This window comes from Colias croceus, chromosome 2, assembly GCF_905220415.1.
Source record: "Colias croceus chromosome 2, ilColCroc2.1".
Taxonomy (NCBI): domain Eukaryota; kingdom Metazoa; phylum Arthropoda; class Insecta; order Lepidoptera; family Pieridae; genus Colias; species Colias croceus.
The window spans coordinates 11,441,759-11,463,385 of NC_059538.1; the positions used below are offsets into that span (position 1 = coordinate 11,441,759).

Sequence of the window (21,627 nt, forward strand, 5' to 3'; positions counted from 1 at the left end):
TTTTTAACTCCGAATAGTTGTATCAGATATTTATCTGATACAACTATTTTGTAGCAAAAAAAGGAGAGAAGTAGAAATTTGACAAAAAATTGAAACTTGATGAAATTGGGTAATAAAAGGCATATTTGCGTCATAAAATTAAATTTTATTACACAGTTTCCAATTTAACTTTATAATATTTTATAATAATAATTTTAAACGTTCATACCCATTATCACCAATAAAAGATTAATATACAAAATATAACATAGTTCGAGATTTCATACTTCTCATAATATTATTATAAAGCTCATGTCTTAAAACTAAAAAATCTCATTCATTATTGTAACTGCAAAAATAAAGTATTTAAATATAAATTTGCAAAAAACTATTTTTGGTCAATTTAATACAAAGTACAATAATTTTGCATATAAAAACAACGACCAATATAACGGAAATAAAAAAAAAAAATCGCAGAAAAAAGTAAACAGACAAATCGCTTTAAAAATGGCGCGAATTGTCATAACCTTAAATTATTCTTTCCATTGACTATATTGCCCGTTAATTTTAACAGTTGTATGACAATCAATTAAACAATGCATTTATTAAAACCTTTAAATAGATTTGAAATTATTGTATTTATAATATAAACTGTCCAATTTTTGTCCTAAGTCTGTTTATTACGCTTTCACAGCTAAACCACAGTCCACAGTTGCATACATAATCTTCAAAACCGATTTAAATCAAGTTTCGTGTGAAAACAGTTAACGACCGAGGGCTGAGGGCTAAAATAAAAATAGGCTACTTTTTAAATTTATTTTATTAATCAAATCTAAAGGGTTAAAATATGAGATGAAATCGTCGCGTTGGGCCCAATCTATTTCACTTTTCATTTCGCTTCATCCGGCGAATTCGCGGCCATTTCGATTCACTATAAAGTATATCATATGGAAACCGTAGACTCTTAACTATTGTTTTTTTTGCACTTGAGATAAATTGTACATTATCAGCTGTTAACGTAAAATGTAATGTGATTGACGACAAAGAGTCAGGTTATCAAATAAGTATTGTACAACTGAAAGGTTTCTCGATTATGTATCGCAATGATAATTTGAGTCGATACATATCAAACTCCGGTAAGTCCACTCCCCGCCAAAATTGAGATAACAATGGCGCCAATTTTGAATTGTAAAACTAAACCAGTCTGTACTTTTCAAAGTTAGGTAAGTCAATCGTATCTATATTAAAATAAGGTCTTAAGTAAATGTTTTTTTTCAAACGCCGGTATGTCCGTCGACAGTGGTTTATCAAACTCAGGTAAGTCCATTTCGACCAATAACAGCGCAGTATGGCACTAAAATGGCTGCCATTTCTCTCAATTTTGTTGAAGCTAACACGTGTGACCAATGCTTATAAATCGTTTTAATTGATAAATGATGGAAGAAAACAGTTTTACTATAGAGGTGGTGGTTCTAGACAAAGCAAGGAAAAAAACAATATCAAAAGCTAAAACAGACAAGGCTCCGAAAACAGCTAAAAGATAAATGAAACTAGACGCACAGCACACGCACAGTAGTTATTCCCAGCCATAAAGCCCAGGGCCGTACTGAGATTTTTTAACCGTTTTGATTTATTGAGCCCTCTCTTTGATCAGCAGTGGGATGATAAAGGTTAATAATAATAATAATTTGTATCTTTTAATTTACATATTTTATTTTAATGTCCAATACTTACAACGCGCCGAACTATCTACCTATTTCCACCACCTCAGTACGTCCCAAAACTAAGTTCTATCAAAGCCCTGTAAGTCCATTCGAGATTTTTCAAATTCCTGTAAGTCCAAGACGATGTTTTTCAAAACCCGGTAAGTCTTGCTGGTACATATCAAACGCCTGTATGTCCAGATTTAAATCTAATTTTGTGGCATAATCATCAAGTAATACGTGTCTTTTTCTTCGTAAAAATAATTCTAATGTATTATATTATATCCGTCATAAATTATAAAGGTCCAAACATATTGTTTTTTTAAGTTATTAAAAATACCTCGATTCCCACATTTCTGTTAGAATGGACTTACCGGAGTTTGATATGTATCGACTCATTTTATTTATGAGTAGTTAGCTATATTATAAGTTATCTTTCATTATCGTAATAGTGTGATAATAGTTTAAGCAATTTTATATTTATTTGCAAAACATGCGTGAGTAAAATTTGGCTTGATCATTTAAAATATGTGTCCTTGGATTTTGACTAAATATAAATTACTAGCTGCTCCGCGCGGTTTCACCCCCGTGGCTCCACTCCTGTTGCCCGTACCGAAAGAATTATTCAAATCGGACCAGTAGTTCCCGAGATTAGTGCGTTCAAACAAACAAACTCTTCAGCTTTATAATATTAGTATATATTATTATCTATATAAAAGCGGCTGTGGAAATGTGGAATGTTGCTTACTATTAAGTAATTTATAAATACGTAAGTAGTGTTACAATATTTATTTATTGGCTAATTACTGTTGCTGTAAAATAACTATAAGAATCATTGCCCTATTCATACATTTTCTTATCTATGGATAGATTTCTTTTACTGGGGACTATTCTTAAAAAAATGGAATTAAATTCCACTACAATTTGCTTTTTAACTGTTTAACAGTTGTTAAATATCACAGTAACATACAAATATTCTGTTATGACAAGCCTGTAAATTCTTAAATTCTCTTTCATTATCGACTAGCTGTTGCCCGCAGCTTCGCCTGCGTGGAAAAGATAAATAAACATGATACAAATTTTCATCCCCTTTTTTATCCCCTTGGGGGTAGAATTGATCAAAATTCTTTCTTAGGGGACGCCTCCGTCCTAACATCTACCTGCATGCCAAATTTCAGCCCGATCCGTCCAGTGGTTTGGGCTGTGCGTTGATAGATCACTATATCAGTCACCTTTGAGTTTTATATATATAGTTAGATACATTTTAAATGAAAAACTACTCCCAAAATCTAAAATATAGTTGCAATACTTCACAAAACCCCTAAAGTATTGCAACATACCCCAGTACCCATTTACTGCACTGAAATAACAATATCGCATATACGTAAGAGAAATGACAATCTTTTACACAGCTCTTGCAAGAGGCAAGAGCTGTGTACAAGATTGTCATTCAAGTACAAAGAGTGTACACCTACTTACGATGATAAACTTATACATAGTGGAGTATAAGGGTGCTTTTTCACCAACAATGTGCGAGGAATGTGTTTGTAAAGAACCAATCATATTGCTTCATTTAGTTTGAAGTTTGAAGCGTTTAACGTGTGAAGCGATACTATTTGTTATTTAGAAATACATTCTCGCTACTCATCCTCGCACACTATTGGTGGAAAAGTACCCTAATCCTACTAAATTAAATACACTTCATTCAAATCTCTTAACCATAAGTTTTATACACCTATTCTCATCTGGCGGGTATTTCAAACCGTTTTCATTCAATTCTTTCATAGACACCTCTGCTATGGTCTCGAAGCCGCATTTGGTGGCCAGCTTCTGTGATGCTGGACCAGTGAATACTGTTGTGGTTCCCTTGACACCGAAGAATTTGCATAGCGGCTCTCTGAAATGAAAAAAATATTGTTTAAAATATCCATACTAATATTATAAATGCGAAAGTAACTCTGTCTGTCTGTCTGTCTGTTACTCAATCACGCCTTAACTACTTAACCAATTTGCATGAAATTTGGTACAGAGATATTTTGATACCCGAGAAAGGACATAGGCTACTTTTTACCCCGGGACATAGGATAGGTTTTATCCCGGCAATCCCACGGGAACGGGAACTATGCGGGTTTTTCTTTAACTGCGCGGGCGAAGCTGCGGGTGGAAAGCTAGTATTAAATATATGGATTAAGCTTGCGATAGATTGTGTATCTACCTAGTATAGGATCTTAAAGACAGCTTGAACGAAGTAGTTAGGTACCTAGTAAATTTTGTGATGTAAAATAACTATGTATAAACTAATAAATCTTTTTGAAGCGAGAATTATTACGAGTATCATACATTAAGAAATAAGAGATTTCTGACGGATTTTAAACACGATTTATTCATTGTATTCTTTATCCTTGATTCCCCGTTCATTTTGTAAATTGTAGAGAGCGTGTCGTGAAAAGGTAAATCGCGTATAAATCTGGTACTTAACTAATTTATTTTTTATTTTTAAATGTATTTTGGTTATTACTATAATTATGATACTTAGGTAATTTTATCACATAATGAATGGGAAAACAACGCCCAGTTTCTGGGGATTCTATTTTCTTAATAATACTTTAATTATATGTAATAAGATGACAAAGCACTAAAATTGTAATTTTTTTGTTTATATTTAATGTACGCAGACATTGTTACAGACAGATAAAGTTATCATAATATTTGTAATGAAATAAAAAGAGATATAAATAACAACTGTACAGTATAAACTCTATATGAAATTATTGTAGCCTAGATATTATAGGAGACGAAGGCAAACATGTACCTAAAAGGTATATAAACCTGATAATTTATCCGTCTAGATATGTACTAAAGACGTAGAAAAAACTTTTATTCACTAAACCCCAAGTTCACCGACTTCACAATATATTAGTAGTAAAATATTTTCCTATTATGTCTTGTAGCTATAATATTATACATACATAATATAATATGTTTGTAGTCCGTACTAATGACCTTCTCTGACATAATATAATACATACATAATATAATAATATGTTTGTAGTCCGTACTAATGACCTTCTCTGACATATATAATATAATAATAGGTATATCAAAAGGTTTGCCACAAAAAAGACGTGCCTGTAATAATATTTTCGTCGAACGCATAATATACGTGTTGAGGAAGGTAGGGCTCCTTTAGTAGAAGCCCCACTTTTTTGCTTGCTTGTCCATCAATTCATATCAAATCTATACTAATATTATAAAGCTGAAGAGTTTGTCTGTTTGAAGACGTGTGGCACTCGGGGACTGCCGCGGTAAAGCTATTGCATAGCATGCCTTCAAGCCACACCTCCGTGCCTGTCGGAGTGGGGAGCGTGAGGTTTTTTTGTTACGGAATTTCTCGATTCGATCCCCGCGCTCAAGGCCCGCGATAGAAGCTATGCAATAGCTTAAAAACTAATATAATATGAGATTTACCTTGCAGCCAGTAACCTTCCGCCAAGCTTTGAGCCTCTGTATTCTCTCTTCACGACAAGCCCAAATGCATGTAACAGTGTATCCAGCCCTAAGTACTTATGTGGATCCTTTTTCGCCTCAATGTACTCTAAGGCTGCGAACACGTTTTTCCAGTTTTCGCCTTCTATCTGTTGAAGTAGGTAATACAGAGATTATTATGGCAAACGATTTTTAAGTAAAAAAAATGAAGATGTGTTATTTTTGCGAGTAACTTTTGTTGAGAATGTACCATCAAAATCGGTCTAATAGTTTAAACTGCAAGGAATCAATCTAAATAAATTAGGTATATCAATCTAAATATATTGATTTAATTATAAAGTAAAAGTAATATCGGAAGACGTGAATTATCTATAGATACTAATATTATAAAGCTGAAGAGTTTGTTTGTTTGAACGCGCTAATCTCGTGAACTACTGGTCCGATTTGAAAAATTATTTCAATGTTAGATAGCCCATTTATCGAGGAAGGCTATAGAGTATAGGCTATGTATCATCACGCTAAGACCAACAGGAGCGGAGCAATGTGGGTGAAACCGCGGGAAACAGCTAGTAAATAGATAAAATTAGGAATTTGAGCACATTCGTTTTGGAACGGTATTTTTTATGGAGTTCTAAGTAGAGGATAAGAACAATTCTCTACATATATTTAAGGAAGAAATAAGTTAACCAGTCAATATAAACGAAAATATGTATATACCTATGTATATTATCTACAATATTTTTAGGTAGGTAGTCCGATAGAATCATGCGTAGATATTATAGGCTTATCGAATGCATTTTTTAAGAAGCTTTCCGTTTTTTATTGTAAATCCTTAATATTCTGTTCAAATAGTTATGTTTCGAAATATGGTATCCCAGTCACAAACATGCACATTGCACATGCGAAGAATTAAAAATATGTCTTTAGAAAATTTAATAAGTATCTATTAATAAAAAATTTAATTTATTTTTTGGCGTCATACATCTATAAATATACTTATACATATAATAAAATATATAAAAATGAACTGAAATAAAGCATACAAAAATATTACCTACACAGGAAGTTTAATTTCTTATCAACGGAAGTCATTGACATTAACAATTTTAGGACATACCTACTGACCACGAAAATTCAATTTAAACACTATTTAATATAGGTCATAGTTGTAATTTTTTTTTGTTCTTTAGTAATAATTTGGGACATCTGTACAGTACTTACGTTACAATTTTTTTATACAAATTAATAATAAAATTATTAATAACTACGAAAGTCTGTACTATGTGATATGTCTGTCTAATACATTTTCACGGCCAAACTTATGTAATTATCAATTTGAAAAAAGAACAAGAGGAATGGAAATTTAATTTTTACAGTTTATTTTCATAGCATTAAGATTTTGGTAAATGGAAGCTCCAAGAATTATACTAACTACTGGAGATGCTGAAAGAACATTCAAAAGATGCAGAAAGTAATACATATTCTGTTGGTTACCTTTTCCGGATTTATTGGGAATAACTGTTGATTCGACTGAAACAGAGTTTAGGTATAAGAAAATATTTCAAATTTCCTCATCACATTAATCGCGCAAATAATTGAAAGGTACATTTATTTTAAGAGAAGTCAAAAAAAAGCAAGCACGATACACAGCTTTCTGTGCCTCCAGAAAGAGATACAATTTTTTTTTCATTAGATACAATTTTCATTCAAGCGGAAATGATTGCTTTCTAACACGACTGATTATTCGTAATGTGTTTGTAAAATACGCTACAAACAGAGTAGTAACCTATATGTACCTACCATCATAGGTTATGGGAGCGTTGGTTTGAAAATAACCCATATACAATAGTAAAATAACTAACATTTTCTATTCGTAGAAGTTTTTGTTGTGTACTAATCTACCTTTAATAATTAATAGTTTACTCAAGTTTACTAAATGATTGACAGTTAGGTCGGCTTCTCACATAGGTACCTGTCGCAGGGGCAATATTGGTACAATCTCGGCTGGTCGGCGGTCGGAGCCATTTCAGTTGTTCTCTAAATTGCCCCTGCCTGCATTTACACATCACAATTAAGGAGCCAATTAGGGGTCCAATTTCAAAATTGCGCCTGCTGCAGGTACGTAAGTAGTCGGTTTTAATAATAGTCTATCAGTCTCAGCTGATAAGTGATAAGCCTCTATTGATTAGATAAGGCACGATAAAACAATGCACCATGAAAATGATAATTCCATATATTGCCAAGTTAATATCTTTATATGTCGAGGTCATAAGGGATAAAGGCCTGCAAATGAGGTTTATTATGACGTTTATTTGCAGAACTAAATTGCGTATTCAAGTATTTCCATGCCATGTCATTTGTATGAACCAAGTCCATCTTATGTGTAGGAGCAATCTCTTATACGAATAACTTTTTTTCAGAAACGTTGATTATGAAAAAAGGTATGTAAAGAACTAGGCCATATTATGCGTAAATAAAAGAATAATATTTCATCAATTATTAAGGGTTTTTGGACGTGATTCGATATTAAAAAATACGAGTGGCACTCGGGGACTGCCGCGGTAAAGCTATTGCATAGATGCCTTCAAGCCACACCTCCGTGCCTGTCGGAGTGGGGAGCGTGAGGTTTTTCGTTACCCAATTTCTGGATTCGGTCCCCGCGCTAAAGGCCCGCGATAGAAGCTATGCAATAGCTTAATAAAGACCACATAATAGTAGGTAGGTAATAAAAATATTACGTGCAAAATGTGTGTGTAGGCCAATTGATAAGCATAATCTTTTATGAATGAAACTGTTTTGAACTTTCCGGAAAAAATAATTTTAAGACATATTTATTAACATTAGAATGTCACCTTTATTTTGGGAATTTGATTTTGTTGCATGAAAACAAAAAAAATGTTTTTCGGAATTTAATGGAAAAAATAACCTACCTCAATATCAGGCACAGTCTCCCCTACAGACGCGACGACACACACGTTCAAAGCGGCTAATGTCCTCTTGTCTCCCTCCCAGGTGTAAAGGGCCAAACTCATCCTCTGAGCCAGACACTCCTCCCAGAATTTCCTCATGCTGGTCATGCTTTTCTCGTCTTCTTGAACACCTGGAAGATTTTTCTGGTGTTATAAATGGGAAATCTAGATGAAAATGGTATGATTAAAGCATTTTTTATTTATAGATGGGCATAGAGAGAGTTGTTTTCTTCTTATTCAAATACCGTTAAAAATATTTCCAAGTAGAGAAGTAAGTCAGTTAATTTAATAGACACTGTAAGTACACATTTATCATTGTTATTCTATAAAATAGCAGAATAACTGACTCTACATCAACTACTCTATCAATCGAAACTAAAAAAACGACGTGTGTCACTCGGGGACTGCTGCGGTAAAGCTATTGCATGCTATGCCTTCAAGCCACACCTCCGCCCGTCGGAGTGGGGAGCGTGAGGTTTTTTCGTTACAGAATTTCTCGATTCGGTCCCCGCGCTCAAGGCCCGCGATAGAAGCTATGCAATAGCTTAAAAAAACTATTAACTAATACATTAAATTAAATACACGGTATATAAAAAATAACTATTTGTTACAGCCAGTGCAGTTCTTTCAAATAGGTACGTCATGCTAGACAAGTTTACTACTAATTTATTGCATAATTATCTCTATGTAATATCAAATAACATGTACTCACGACTTGTCGCGCAGAGCGCTTCATCAGCGGTAAGAGTATCCAGCAGGACTTCCAGGGCCTCTGCATCATCACGAGGGTCCAGGTCTTGCAGCACCCACTTTTTACCGTCTACGGTCCATTGCTCCCAAACTCGCGGGCATTCAGCGTCCCAGTTTCTTTTGAACGGCATTTTTTTTCTGCAGATAAACTAAATTTAATTAATTTTTGAGTTAGGAAATAAGTTTGTGAGTTGTAGAAAATAGTTAAAAGTTTATGTAGATTTAAAATTGTTGAAACAGCGTGAAATGATCAATCATTTCATGAAATGAGCAAATCTACGATATGGCCACGACATATATAATAACATCACGCTATGACCAACAGGAGCGGAACCACGCGCGTGAAACAGCGAGGCACAGCTAGTATATTATATTTACCATAATGTTAAGGACTTAAGGAAAACTAAGCCTTAGTTTTCTGAACGGCAGTTCGCGTTACTGAAAAATACTGTGCGCCTACTGTATATACCCATTTTGTTTTCTATGCGTATGGTAAAAATTGAACTTAAGGCATTTAGCTACTATTATGTATTCTGTGCTTAAGGGTTATGTTTTTGTCAAAGTGTTCTGTTTTTCTAACTTTCGTCTACAATCAAGTTTAAAAATAACTTCGTGTGTGTGTTACATTATTTTGTACATTATTATTTTTTATGTATCTATAAATAATATAAATAATATACCTGTTGTAATCTTTTTATAGACGCTTATTTACATCTTTTTTTGTATATTTAAAATAAAACAACCTGCTTCTATAACTCAAACAAAAAAAAATCATTTGATTTAAAAATAAAAGTTCTTGATAGAGCCGGATATTTTTTTTTAAATTTTAGTTTCATTGATATGATTAAATTGTTATATCATTTTAAATGTACCTACATAGAAAGAAAGAATGAAAGAAAGAAAGAAAAAAGCTTGCATTGCCAACAAAAACTACCTTCACTTAAAAAGTAAACGGCGATATTAGGCAATCAGAACAGACTCAGCCATGCTGTGGGCTAACACCCGAACAGCGCTGATGTCTCTGCATTGATGTGTGAATGAACTGCACAAAACGCTGTTATTTTTTCAGCAAAAAATAACAGCTTTCGAGAGCTTCAGCTAGGTGTAGGTACGTACCTAAAATTCTTAATTGAAATTAACTCCAAGATAACACGAATAAGAATTCTTGAAACAAAACACTACTAACTGTGTTTTAAATCTTGTATTTAGTAAATACATTACCGATGTTTACAATACCAACATTAGATCGTCAATCATAATGGATAAATATAACGCTTGCGCAAGCGGCGCAAAGGGCTCCAATATTTGTGTGAATGTCACTAATAAAATGATCTTGAACTCAATTGTAATTATAGGAACACTTAACAGCAATTAATAAAATAAACAAAGACAAATATAGTTCAAACATTAAATTATTTCATTTCACGTAGCATTTGAAATGGCGAGAATAAAGAAAATTACCGAAATTAATAAAAATGAAAAGTAATTAACGTAACTGGCAATAATTATATTGTCTTTTTATCGATTGCAATGAAACCAGAAACTTTTTTTAACTTCTGTAAATTATTTAAATCGTCGTTTTACGTTGTTCTATAAAACATAGTGAATTATTTTAAACTGCTTGTAATATGAATGAATGAATGAGAACTTTATTGTACACACCAAATTACAGACATTACATAAAATAGAATACATATAAATTGCACAATGGGCGACCTTCCAGGTAACCCAAACCCTGTTATTACTCAATCAATGTAGCACGGTACATTACGAACTACGAACCCTGTAAAATAGCTTCTAAATTATAAGCAGTTACGGAACGTAAATTTATTGTTTATTTTACAAATAGTTTATTTTGTTTATTTACGCGGAAGGAAAAGGTATCTTGTTTTACAAAGACCTTGTAAAGGTTGAGTTTATGCCAAAATAACTTTATTTTACTCGGTCAAGGTAGTTTCGAGAGTCAATTTTATATTGGGATAGGTCAGCTATTTATAAAATATACTCATGCAGTTGAAAGCTCTATGGCACAAATACTGTCTAATCTTACGCAAAAATAAAGAAGAATAATTTGGTTATTTCAATAAGAAGAGGAAGAGAAGAAAATTCTTTCACAGTCTGTTATATTTTTCAGGATTAGGTACCTTTGTTTTCACTGATTAAAATGGCGAAGTTGGCACAAAAAAGTTGAATATATTTTGTGAGCTGCTTATTATCGTTTATAAGATTGATGAAATAAAGATGATGTTAATAGATTCTATAGAAGAGATGAAGTCTGTTAAAAATAAATCACTTACAAGCTTTTAATTAATTCCTTGGTAGTACACAATAAAAAAAAAAAACTCTGTCTGCGAGGAGTATCTTATATATACCTATATCTCGAATATAGATCCTTTCAACACAAATCTCTTATTTCTTAAGTATTTCTTCATTGTATTTCTTTTAATAAATCAGGATTTTAGTACATTTGTAACAAATGAACGTAGTAAATTTTATGATACGTGTGAGCAAATATTTTGCAATAGTTAGTGAGCGAAATTACATATTATTTCCTTACATTGCATACATAATAACTGCAACATATTTGCTTTACGAAAACAAACTATCTGAATTGTAAAACGTGTTGTTTTTATTGGCACTTTAGATATAACGTAAATAGCAGTTTCTGTAAATGAATAAAAATGTAAATATATTGTATGAATGTACCTATACCTACTGTTAGTCCCGGTTCGACTTCGGAAAATTAAACGATCTAACCTTAGAAAAATGTTGAAAAAACGGTGTAGTTTTTTCGTATACCTATTTGGTAAAAGAACCAAACAAAACTGATATAAGTTTTTCATCAATTTACCTATGCAAGAAAAAAAAATATATAGGTACCACAAAATCAACATAAATAATTTGAATCATGAATTATGTTTATTTACATGTGCTAGGTATATTTAAATTATTTCAACGATCTTTTTACATACAAAAATCCGATTACTAACTTATTGACATAAATTGCATAAAAATAGCAATATGAAAGAAATTCACTCACCAATTAATTATTCCTAGTTATTGTATGTTTTTCATACAAATAAATTATTATTATTTAACATACGAGGCGTTCGCTCGGCCGCTTATATCTCCACGAACTAGACTAGCTCTCAGATATAAGGCCTTGAGAGGAAGAAAAGTTTAGGCCTGGTAATGACTTGCGACTATTGTTAATATGTGAATCAAAGGTTTTTGAAATTTTACGAAATAATTAAATAATATTATTTCTCCAATAATGGTTCTACATAATATTGGTATGTTTTTAAAAGACAGACTAGACTGTGTGAATGTAGTTTAAGTATTAGGTTACACGCTCAACCGGTATTCGGAAAACCGAAAAATTTTCATTGTTTATATAATTTGGAATTTTGTTACTCAATCAAAATAGCACGGGACCGAGTGAGTTCGCAAATTTGTGTGTGATAAATGATTTTTAGATTATAGAGACGCAATAAGATATGATAAAGTATTAATCGATCAAATGTAATAGTGAATCAAGTCATATTGGAATTTTTAGATTACAAATACGCAATAAGATAAATTCCTCTAAACTCATGAATAATAAACTCTACTCTACTCATATTAATAGGGCAAAAAATGTCCCGCTAGATCAAATATGAAAAATTTCAATTGATTGAGTGTAATCGACAAAATGAAAAATCTTATCAATATGAAAAATCTCCAAAAGATTCATGTACATGATGTTGCTGTATTCTATGCATTTCTTTTGAGATTCTATTTCTTTATATAGTCTAAAGAATCGTCTATTTTAAAAATATTGTGCAAGAAAATTAGTTATATCTTTTGTGCCAGAAACACAGCTTCAAACAAAATTTTATCACTCCATGCTCAAACAATTTTTACGGATTACCTACACTTTGTGTATAGAGGAAAGCAGTGAAAATTACATATTCTTTGGAATGCGCTGTGAATGTGCGCTGAAGTTCGCTAAATACGCACGTGTATGACCAGCCTTATTTTTTCAGAGTAAGTAATAATAATATATTATGTTATTGTTTAGAGGTGGATCATCTTTGTGGCGGAACCATAAAAATTAATTTGTTTCAGACTGGTAATTACTAACTTAACGTTATTTGTCTTTACTTGTATAAGGAGATATTTTTGTATTTTATGTCTATTTTTGGAATATAATTTTATATGCTGTGTAGTTATGTTATAGCTTCTGTAAAACTGTATCTTATCGTAACATATGTTACGAAATACATTAAAATATATTACACGACATCTATACTATAATATTATAAAGCTGAAGAGTTTGTTTCTATGTTTGAACGCGCTAATCTCAGGAACTACTGGTCCGATTAGAAAAATTCTTTCGATGTTTGATAGCACATTTATTGAAGTAGGAACTAGGAACCACGGGGCGCAGCTAGTTATTTTATACAACGGAACGTTGAAGAAGAATCGCACAGAAATTGGAATTAAAATATAACAAGATTTGTACATACCTACTATGGAACTCACAATGGAACTGAACCAATTATATTTTATAAAACCAAAATTCTTGAATTGATATTTTTGGTTTTATGGCATTCAAATGCTTTATAAATATAAATTTATAAAGAATACAATTTTTCTATCTATAATATAAAAATGAATCGCAAAATGTGTTGGTAAGCGCATAACTCGAGAACGGCTGAACCGATTTCGTTAATTCTTTTTTTATAAGATTCCTTGAAGTACGAGGATGGTTCTTATGTAGAGAAAACGTAAATATGTACCACGGGCGAAGCCGGGGCGGACCGCTAGTTCTTTATAAATTTTATATTTATAAAGCATTGCATATTTGATGGTTCTTATGAAATAACCTCCTCCTTTTTTTTTAGTCGTTTAAAAAAAACGTAAACATGTAGGTACCTACCACGGGCGAAGCCGGGATGGACCGCTAGTATAGTATAATTGAACTAATAATTATTTTAGTCACTCATAGGTGTAAAAGAAAATCTAACGTATTGTAACGACACTAATCTAAATAGAGTCATGATGACGAAACAGTTTCTAGTTTTTATTGATTTGACCGTGAGTGGACATCGTATTCTTCAAGTATTCTTCAATTGTAAAATTGGTGTAGATTATTCATTTTAGAGCTATAGAAGGAAGAAAGAGCGAAATTCTGATGATTCATCGATTTGTTGTGGTCTTTTGTATATTAATTTATTTTGCTGGAACGAAAGGCTCCTAAAAACGAATGAAGTATCTTCAAATTAACCCATTGAGCCCCCGATCGGCCCGAGCGGCCCGATCGGTCCACGACACAATAGATTTTCTATTGTGTCGTGGTACAAACGTGGTACAAACAAGTAGGTAATAATTAAAAAATGTTGAATGTGCTGGTAGTTTCAAGTGTTTGATTTTAGGCGTGTCTTTGTAAGAGATCGAACAGAAAAAAATCAAAAAAGGAAAATTAGAATGTTTCCCTAATTTTAGCTGTTAGGTCTTCTTAGCTTCTCTTTTATATCCTTCTCCTTTCCTGAGGACAGCAACACATCCACTTCCCAGTGGAGTGGATGCTTATGGGCGACGTGTATCGCTTAACACCAGGCGACGCGTCTGCTCGTTTGCTATCCTATAGCATAAATAAAACCGGCCAAGTGCGAGTCGGACTCGCGCACCGAGGGTTCCGTATTTAATACCTATTTACTACTTACGTATTTAATACCATAATTTGGTATGAATTTCAATTTAATACCTCTACGCGCTTATGAGGAAATGGGTAGTAAGTTTAAAATTATTAAAAAAAATATATATTATGTGATGTAACTAAAAATTTATGGTTTTCGTAATTTTTCCTTTATCTATGCTATAAGACGTTGCTTCGTACCAAATTTCAAGATTCTGAGTTCACGGGAAGCACCCTGTAGGTTTTGATTCCCTTGCAAGTGTCGAAAATTTGCGGCATAAACGGCTGTATCTTTTGATTGCGTTGGCTTAGAAGTTTGATTTTTTCACAGCTTCAAGGGACAGTAGACCTGAGTAATTGATATAAATTTCAGCTTCATACCTCCACGCGTTCCTGAGAAAAAGGGTCTTGACAGACGGACGGACGGACAGACGGACAACAAAGTGATCCTATAAGGGTTCCGTTTTTTCCTTTTGAGGTACGGAACCCTAAAAAAAGGTACCTACATACGTACCTATTTGCAAAATTGCAATAATAGGTACCTATTTACATTTTAGGTGAAATTGTGTAAGAAATCAATGAACTAACTTATATACATTTTGTTTCTGCTATCTGTTGAGTTTCAATAGCTTTGAACTGTAAATGTTGCTTGCGTTTCGTTTTGCCTTTGTACTAGTTAAACATTATGTAGACAGATGGCGCGATTATCAATTTTCACGGAGCATTTAATGTACTAATGGTAATCTTAATTCAATTGAATAAATATAGTTCGAAAAAATTAGGAAAATTAGCGGAAATAAATCGTACGTAGTTTTCAAAATCGCTACAGTTATTCCTGTGGTTATTCCTTGACATGTCCAGATTGTACGGGTTAAAGAGGACAACAAAATGTAAGATATGAACCAGAAATTATGTATTTGCTATTAAATGTATGAAAATTTTACAGGAAACGAGAAAAATATTTTTTCTATATCTACTGAAATAAGTATAACCTTACAAAATTTACAAAAAACAAATACATCACACAGCTCTAAATAAATATAAAAATCACGCGCAAATCCACGTGACAGAACTAGTACATACTATAACCCGCACCTCTTAACGGCCCACTTTATGGCTTTCCCGGCCATCGCGTTTCCCCGCGCACATATTTTGTGTGAACTAATATAATACATGGTTTTACTAACCATAAAAAACCCAGAAAAGATTAATATATAAAGGGTGTTTATTTTGTTCTTTAAAGATTCTAGGAAATATTCCAACCTATCGTTTAACTGACTGAGCATCTAATTTGAGAAACTGATGTTTAAACTATTGATTTACAAAACGAAATTTAGTTAAATAATTAAATTCAAACATTTATTTATTCAATTAGGCTTCTTCTAGAAACACTTTCGAATCGACGTAACAGTTTTAACATTTACCACCGATTCGGAAAGCAGTACCTATATCTATTGACAAGAACCGGCAAGAAACTCCATAGTTGCTCTTTTGAAATGAATCCTACTAATATTATAAATGCGAAAGTTTGTGAGGATGTGTATGTTTGTGTTTGTTACTCTTTCACGCAAATACTACTGAACCTATTATAATGAAATTTAGCACACATATAGAGGGTAACTTGGATTAACATATAGCATAGGTTTTATCCCGGAAATCCCAAAAACGCGAGCGAAGAAGGCTAGTCATTATATAAATCAAAAAGGTTGCAGTCTCTGTATATCCTGCTCGCTTCTATTTCTACCACACATAGCTAAGAAGTGAACTATCCTGATAAATAAGATTCATGTCAAAAGATTCGCAACCAAAAGAGGAAGGTAATCCATTTTTGAGCTACGATGCTACTGCAAAAGACACAAAATAATAGTTTTAACTGAAAATATTCCTCCTTTTTCATTGAATTTAGGGAAAAAATATAATAATACAGTATTAGCTTTTATCAGAACGTAATCTGATCGCCCCAAATTTTTGATGAAAATGTAAATATAACCTATGCCACTCAGTAAAAACTTAGTTTTCCACCAAAATAATTTTCCATTAGATTCAGACAAGCAGTCTTGATTTTCATAGTATTCGAATTCGCATCCTTATAATATACTTGCATTCAACAGACGGCTTTGCCCGCGTAGTCAAAGGAAATTCCCAGAAAAATGATAGAATTTCACATCGATATGAAGTTCGTTGTAAATCCAGTCTCCTTACTATCTCCAGACTCAACAATCTATACTAATATTATAAAGCTGAAGAGTTTGTTTGTTTTTTTTTCGTTTGTTTGCACGCGCTAATCTCAGGAACTACTGGTCCGATCTGAAAAATTATTTCGGTGTTAGATAGCTCATTTATCAAGGACGGACAAGGACTATGTACCTCTCATTACGCTAAGACCAAAAGAAGCGGAGCAACGCAGGTGAAACCACGAAGCGCAGTCATATGATAAAATTGCTCCATTGTGACGTTAAAGACAGACAAACACACTTTTGCATTAACAATATTAGTTAGGTTTTATTAAAATCGTTAAATGATAATAAATGCGTTAAATTTTAAATTATAATTGTTACCAATCAATCATGGGAACTTCCTCTTCACTTTGCTTACAGCTATTGTGTCGTTTGTTTTAAAACAATTTCAGTGTAAGCTTGATTTCGTTCAGACAGACGCAGTCGCAGTACGCTGGTCTTGTTAATTCTCTTATCTTTTTCTATTATAAGTAGTTTATTATTTGGGATGTCCAGGTTTAGTGTGTTTTGTGTTGTTTTTATGTTTGTTAAATGTAAGTGTTTTTATAAACGTATTTTAAGATTTTACTGCATAATTATATAGTTTTACTAGCTTTCCGCCCGCGGCTTCGCCCGCGTTTTCAAAGAAAAACCCGCATAGTTCCCGTTCCCGTGGGATTTCCGGGATAAAAACTATCCTATGTGTTAATCCAAGTTACCCTCTATATGTGTGCTAAATTTCATTGAAATCGGTTCAGTAGTTTTTACGTGAAAGAGTAACAAACATCCATACATCCATACATCCATCCTTACAAACTTTCGCCTTTATAATAGATATATATATTAGATTAGATATTAGATATTAGATGTCTGGTTATCCTTGTAAATTTTTATTTTAAAGTTTTGCTTTATGATGTGTCTAATTACAATTATTGTGTTAAGAATTTTAAACTAAATTTCTAGTTATAGTAGTATAATTAAATAAATAAATAGATATAATAATAACTGAAATAATATATCAGTGTTGTTCAGCATTTATGTAGTAGATTATGTATACGATTTACATCTGTTCAAAATGAAGAAAATGTCGCTTTCAGAATCATTGCACGACCAAAATTTAAGACATTATTTAATTTAAAGTGTTGTGTATTATTGATATAGAATATAGATCATGAAGATAATATGAATAAAGACAAATTTTAAATACAAAATCAATATTAATTTTCTTAATTATTTAGTTTCAGTGATCACCAGCGATGCCACGGTAACACAAAGCTGCGAGAGCGGGTCATTAGTGGAACACTTCTTCAACGTCATCTTCTCAGAGTTCCAGAACCGTCCACCCGCGTGTGTGTGTGTCCAAATCTGTCCAGACGAACCCACATACTGTTACCCGAATAACTGCTTTAAACCTGTTAAAAGGAGGAATGAAAATCCGGTGTCTAAAATAGAAGGACATAAACAGAATGTCATGTTTTTGATTGAAAATGAGAAGGAGCTGTTCGATATATTTGAAGAACGTGAGAAAGGTGTGTAGATTTAATCACGAATAAAACACGAATTAAATTTAATTTAAATTGGGTTTGATTGAAAAAATAATTTAAAAAAATCGTGTGTGCCGAGCACATGTGTCAGAAGTGAGACTGCTTTCGCAAGATTCAAACATACCAAAATCGTCGCCTTTCTCCATGGTGTATTATGATCACGCGCGATCTTGAAATTTTACTCTCAACGCGTGTAAAGAAGTTTCACTTCAAAATACCTATTTATTAAATATTAATTAATTAAAATAACTAATTAAACATACAAACAAAATAAATTAATAAAGATTAAAGACACATCAAAGTAATAATATGTAGTAACAGTGAAATATAATTCTTATTGAAAGGCTTCCACAAAATAATAAGCTTATTACAAACAAAAAGCACCAGTTTTGAATATAAGTTGAAATATTCTAAGTGTAATTAACGAAATAATAGTTGTAATTAATTTTGAAACAGTTTTACATTTTCTGTACATAAAATATCCTTAGAACGGAGTTCAAAGCATTAGTTCAACGTTATTTAATCTGACGATTGCTTCACTTCATAGAGCGAGGTATCACGGGCAGAACTCTCTAGTTGTGTTTATTAATTTCAAAATATCCACGTAGTAAATAGATGAAAATAAACATTATTACCATTAACGTAATGATGATTTTATCGTAAAGCATTTCAGTTATATTAATTTTAAAATGAAATTTACTCCTAAAATGTTCGCCGTTTCCACTGAATTGGACGTCCTCAAATAAGTTAATATTGTTGTATAAATTACTATGAATATTGTAAGCGGTGGAAAATTTCGTTTCATTTATTCGCATAATTCAATAAAAAAAAGTTTGTTCAAATATATAATTTGATTACGTACTCTAACTTTATAAAATAATGTTCCAGGGAGGACGGAGAGGCCGGTAAATGAATTCATATTGCGTCCAAATCCATTTAAGGAGTTAGTATTAAAGCACAAGAGGCTGCCTAAATTGGAAATGAGGTATAATTTACGGGAACAAGTTAAGAATACTAAATCCGACAAATTGAAGGGGGACGGTGTAAATCTTTCAAAAACGAGGTGGCCACTGAATAAACAAGTGTTTCACAGCAAGCAGCCCCGCAGCGAAATAAAACATTTTAAGGGAAACGATGACACGAGACAAACAAAGTTTTTTGCGTCGATGTTTACAGAACATGAGCCGGTGAATTATACTCCCAAATACTTGAGGAAGTATCTGACGAAACGAGAAAATGGCGATGTTAATTTGGAAGCATTGTATTTGTATAAAACGGATTACGCTAATTTTTCTTTAGAAACTTTAATTGACAATATGATTGACAAAAGTTTGGATGAAAACGTGGAAAGTGCGACGGTGGATTTGAATGTATACATGAATAATGAAAGCGAAGCATCGACTGAAACAACAAGAAAAGTTTTAAGAAATGTTGATAATGATAATGAAATACGTGAACACAAAGTTGGTCTAGATGTTATATCATTGAATTCAAGCAACGAAACGGTTGATAGAAATAAATACCAAGAAGACGTTGGCATTCAAGACAGCGTAAATAAAAGCGTCATAGAAATGATAGAAAAGCTTTCTCAAGAAATTGATAAGCAAAATAATATAACTATTGAAATAGTTGAGAAGTTAACTGGAAGTAAGGTTGAGACGACATTAAGCGATATGCCACTTATTAGTATAGATATAAACGAAGACATTCATCCGACTTACGAAGTGGTTAAAAGGAATTCAGTCACAGATAAATTAACAAAAAGTGCTAATCTTAGTACACTTGATTCCCAAGAAATATTTTCGACTTCTAAACCAATCGTAACCACACAGAAAATATTGAAAACGAAAAGTAAACGAAATATAAGGAAATTAAAGAACAGGAAGCATTAGTAATATTCTTGGAAAACAGGAAAGTGGTTTTGTTGAGTGTTTTGAGAGTTTTTTACTTCATTTTCTATCTGAATATAATTTCCACGAGTTAATTGGTTTTGTCTTAAAATTACGGTTATTTAAATATTTAACATTTTCCCTGATCATTTCGTCGGAATAACAAACGGCTACTTTTTTGTTCGCGAATATTAAATAGGAAATTATTCTGTGATTAAGTTATTGTCTTACCTAAAGTGTTAAATATTTTACTTACATATTTAAGATGAAAACCCGGTCTCTTGACTGCTTATATGTTCTGTGTGGTATTTGTCTGTTCAAATGATAACTAATTATTATGGATGAATAATATGTACATATCTATGATAAGATGAGATTGTGGTCAAGCGCTTTCCTATCTAGAATAAACAAAAAAAAACAGAAATTACCTATATTATATATATAACTATATTACTGTAAAAAAAGATTACAGCATCCATTTCAGAACATTATTTGAAATCAAATAAGTGTATTAATTTATCAGGATATTATTTTAATATTTATCAAACATATTTACAATTCTCGATGTAAAATACACTATCCGGTTCCGGAAGAAATATTTAAACAAGAACATAAATTAAATAAAGCTATGAATGGCGGTGATGAACGAACAAACGTGGGAGTTCGAAAAATTAAACAACAGTAATTGTTACTGTGTCGGTAACGATCTCTGGTTGTTCTAAATTTTTTGTAACTAACCTTTTTGACAGCTCCATTCACCACCGTAAAAAGCATACATATAGTTTTAATTCTACTAGTATAAATATCTCATTTTGAACAAAATTGTTGCTTGACTCACTTCACCACTAAAGTGACGAAATAAGCTTTGTCTAATAGAATAATAATTACTTATTTACTATTAAAAATTATTTTATCCTAATATTATAACATCATACCTTATTTATTTAAACTTTCTATACTAATGCCATGGATAATATAAATACCTACAATACAAGTACTAATGCTATTTGATCCAGCAAAGCTGTTCTACCATTTAATTAGCATTTCGTAGATAATATCACATAAACAATAGTTATCATAAACAATTTAAACTATTTTTAAGCTATTGCATAGCTTCTATCGCGGGCCTTGAGCGCGGGGACCGAATCGAGAAATTCCGTAACGAAAAAACCTCACGCTCCTCACTCCGACGGGCGGAGGTGTGGCTTGAAGGCATAGCATGCAATAGCTTTACCGCGGCAGTCCCACACGACTTTTTTTAAATCACCAGAAAATTGAAATAACCAGAAATAACCCATTTTAATAGCGGGGCTTCAAAATTTAACTAAATATTGTATTATGATAATAATTAATACCTATGCAAACATTTCTTGAAAACGTATGTTTTTTTAGTGACTTAGGTTCTTATAAG

The 21,627-nt window shown here is 32.3% G+C and overlaps 2 protein-coding genes across 4 annotated transcripts; one reads left to right on the forward strand and one right to left on the reverse strand.

The window, feature by feature from the left end:
• Positions 1–2,944: 2,944 nt before the first annotated feature.
• LOC123703125 lies at positions 2,945–11,991 on the reverse strand. 3 transcript variants are annotated; one of them, XM_045651026.1, is made up of 6 exons: positions 11,928–11,991; positions 8,850–9,025; positions 8,099–8,268; positions 6,663–6,698; positions 5,151–5,317; positions 2,945–3,579 (listed from the first exon to the last, which is right to left on the reverse strand). In XM_045651026.1, the coding sequence occupies exons 2-6, from the start codon at positions 9,016–9,018 to the stop codon at positions 3,384–3,386; spliced, it is 738 nt and encodes a 245-aa protein (XP_045506982.1). In that variant the 5' UTR covers positions 9,019–9,025; positions 11,928–11,991; the 3' UTR covers positions 2,945–3,383. The 3 variants fall into 3 exon arrangements, with proteins under 3 accessions (XP_045506982.1, XP_045506988.1, XP_045506997.1); XM_045651032.1 differs by lacking the exon at positions 11,928–11,991 and having other exon boundaries at positions 8,850–9,036; XM_045651041.1 differs by lacking the exons at positions 6,663–6,698; positions 11,928–11,991.
• Positions 11,992–17,251: 5,260 nt separating this feature from the next.
• On the forward strand, positions 17,252–20,237 carry LOC123703794. The gene is made up of 3 exons (XM_045651954.1): positions 17,252–17,337; positions 18,022–18,312; positions 19,216–20,237. The coding sequence occupies exons 1-3, from the start codon at positions 17,292–17,294 to the stop codon at positions 20,217–20,219; spliced, it is 1,341 nt and encodes a 446-aa protein (XP_045507910.1). The 5' UTR covers positions 17,252–17,291; the 3' UTR covers positions 20,220–20,237.
• The last annotated feature ends 1,390 nt before the right edge of the window (positions 20,238–21,627 follow it).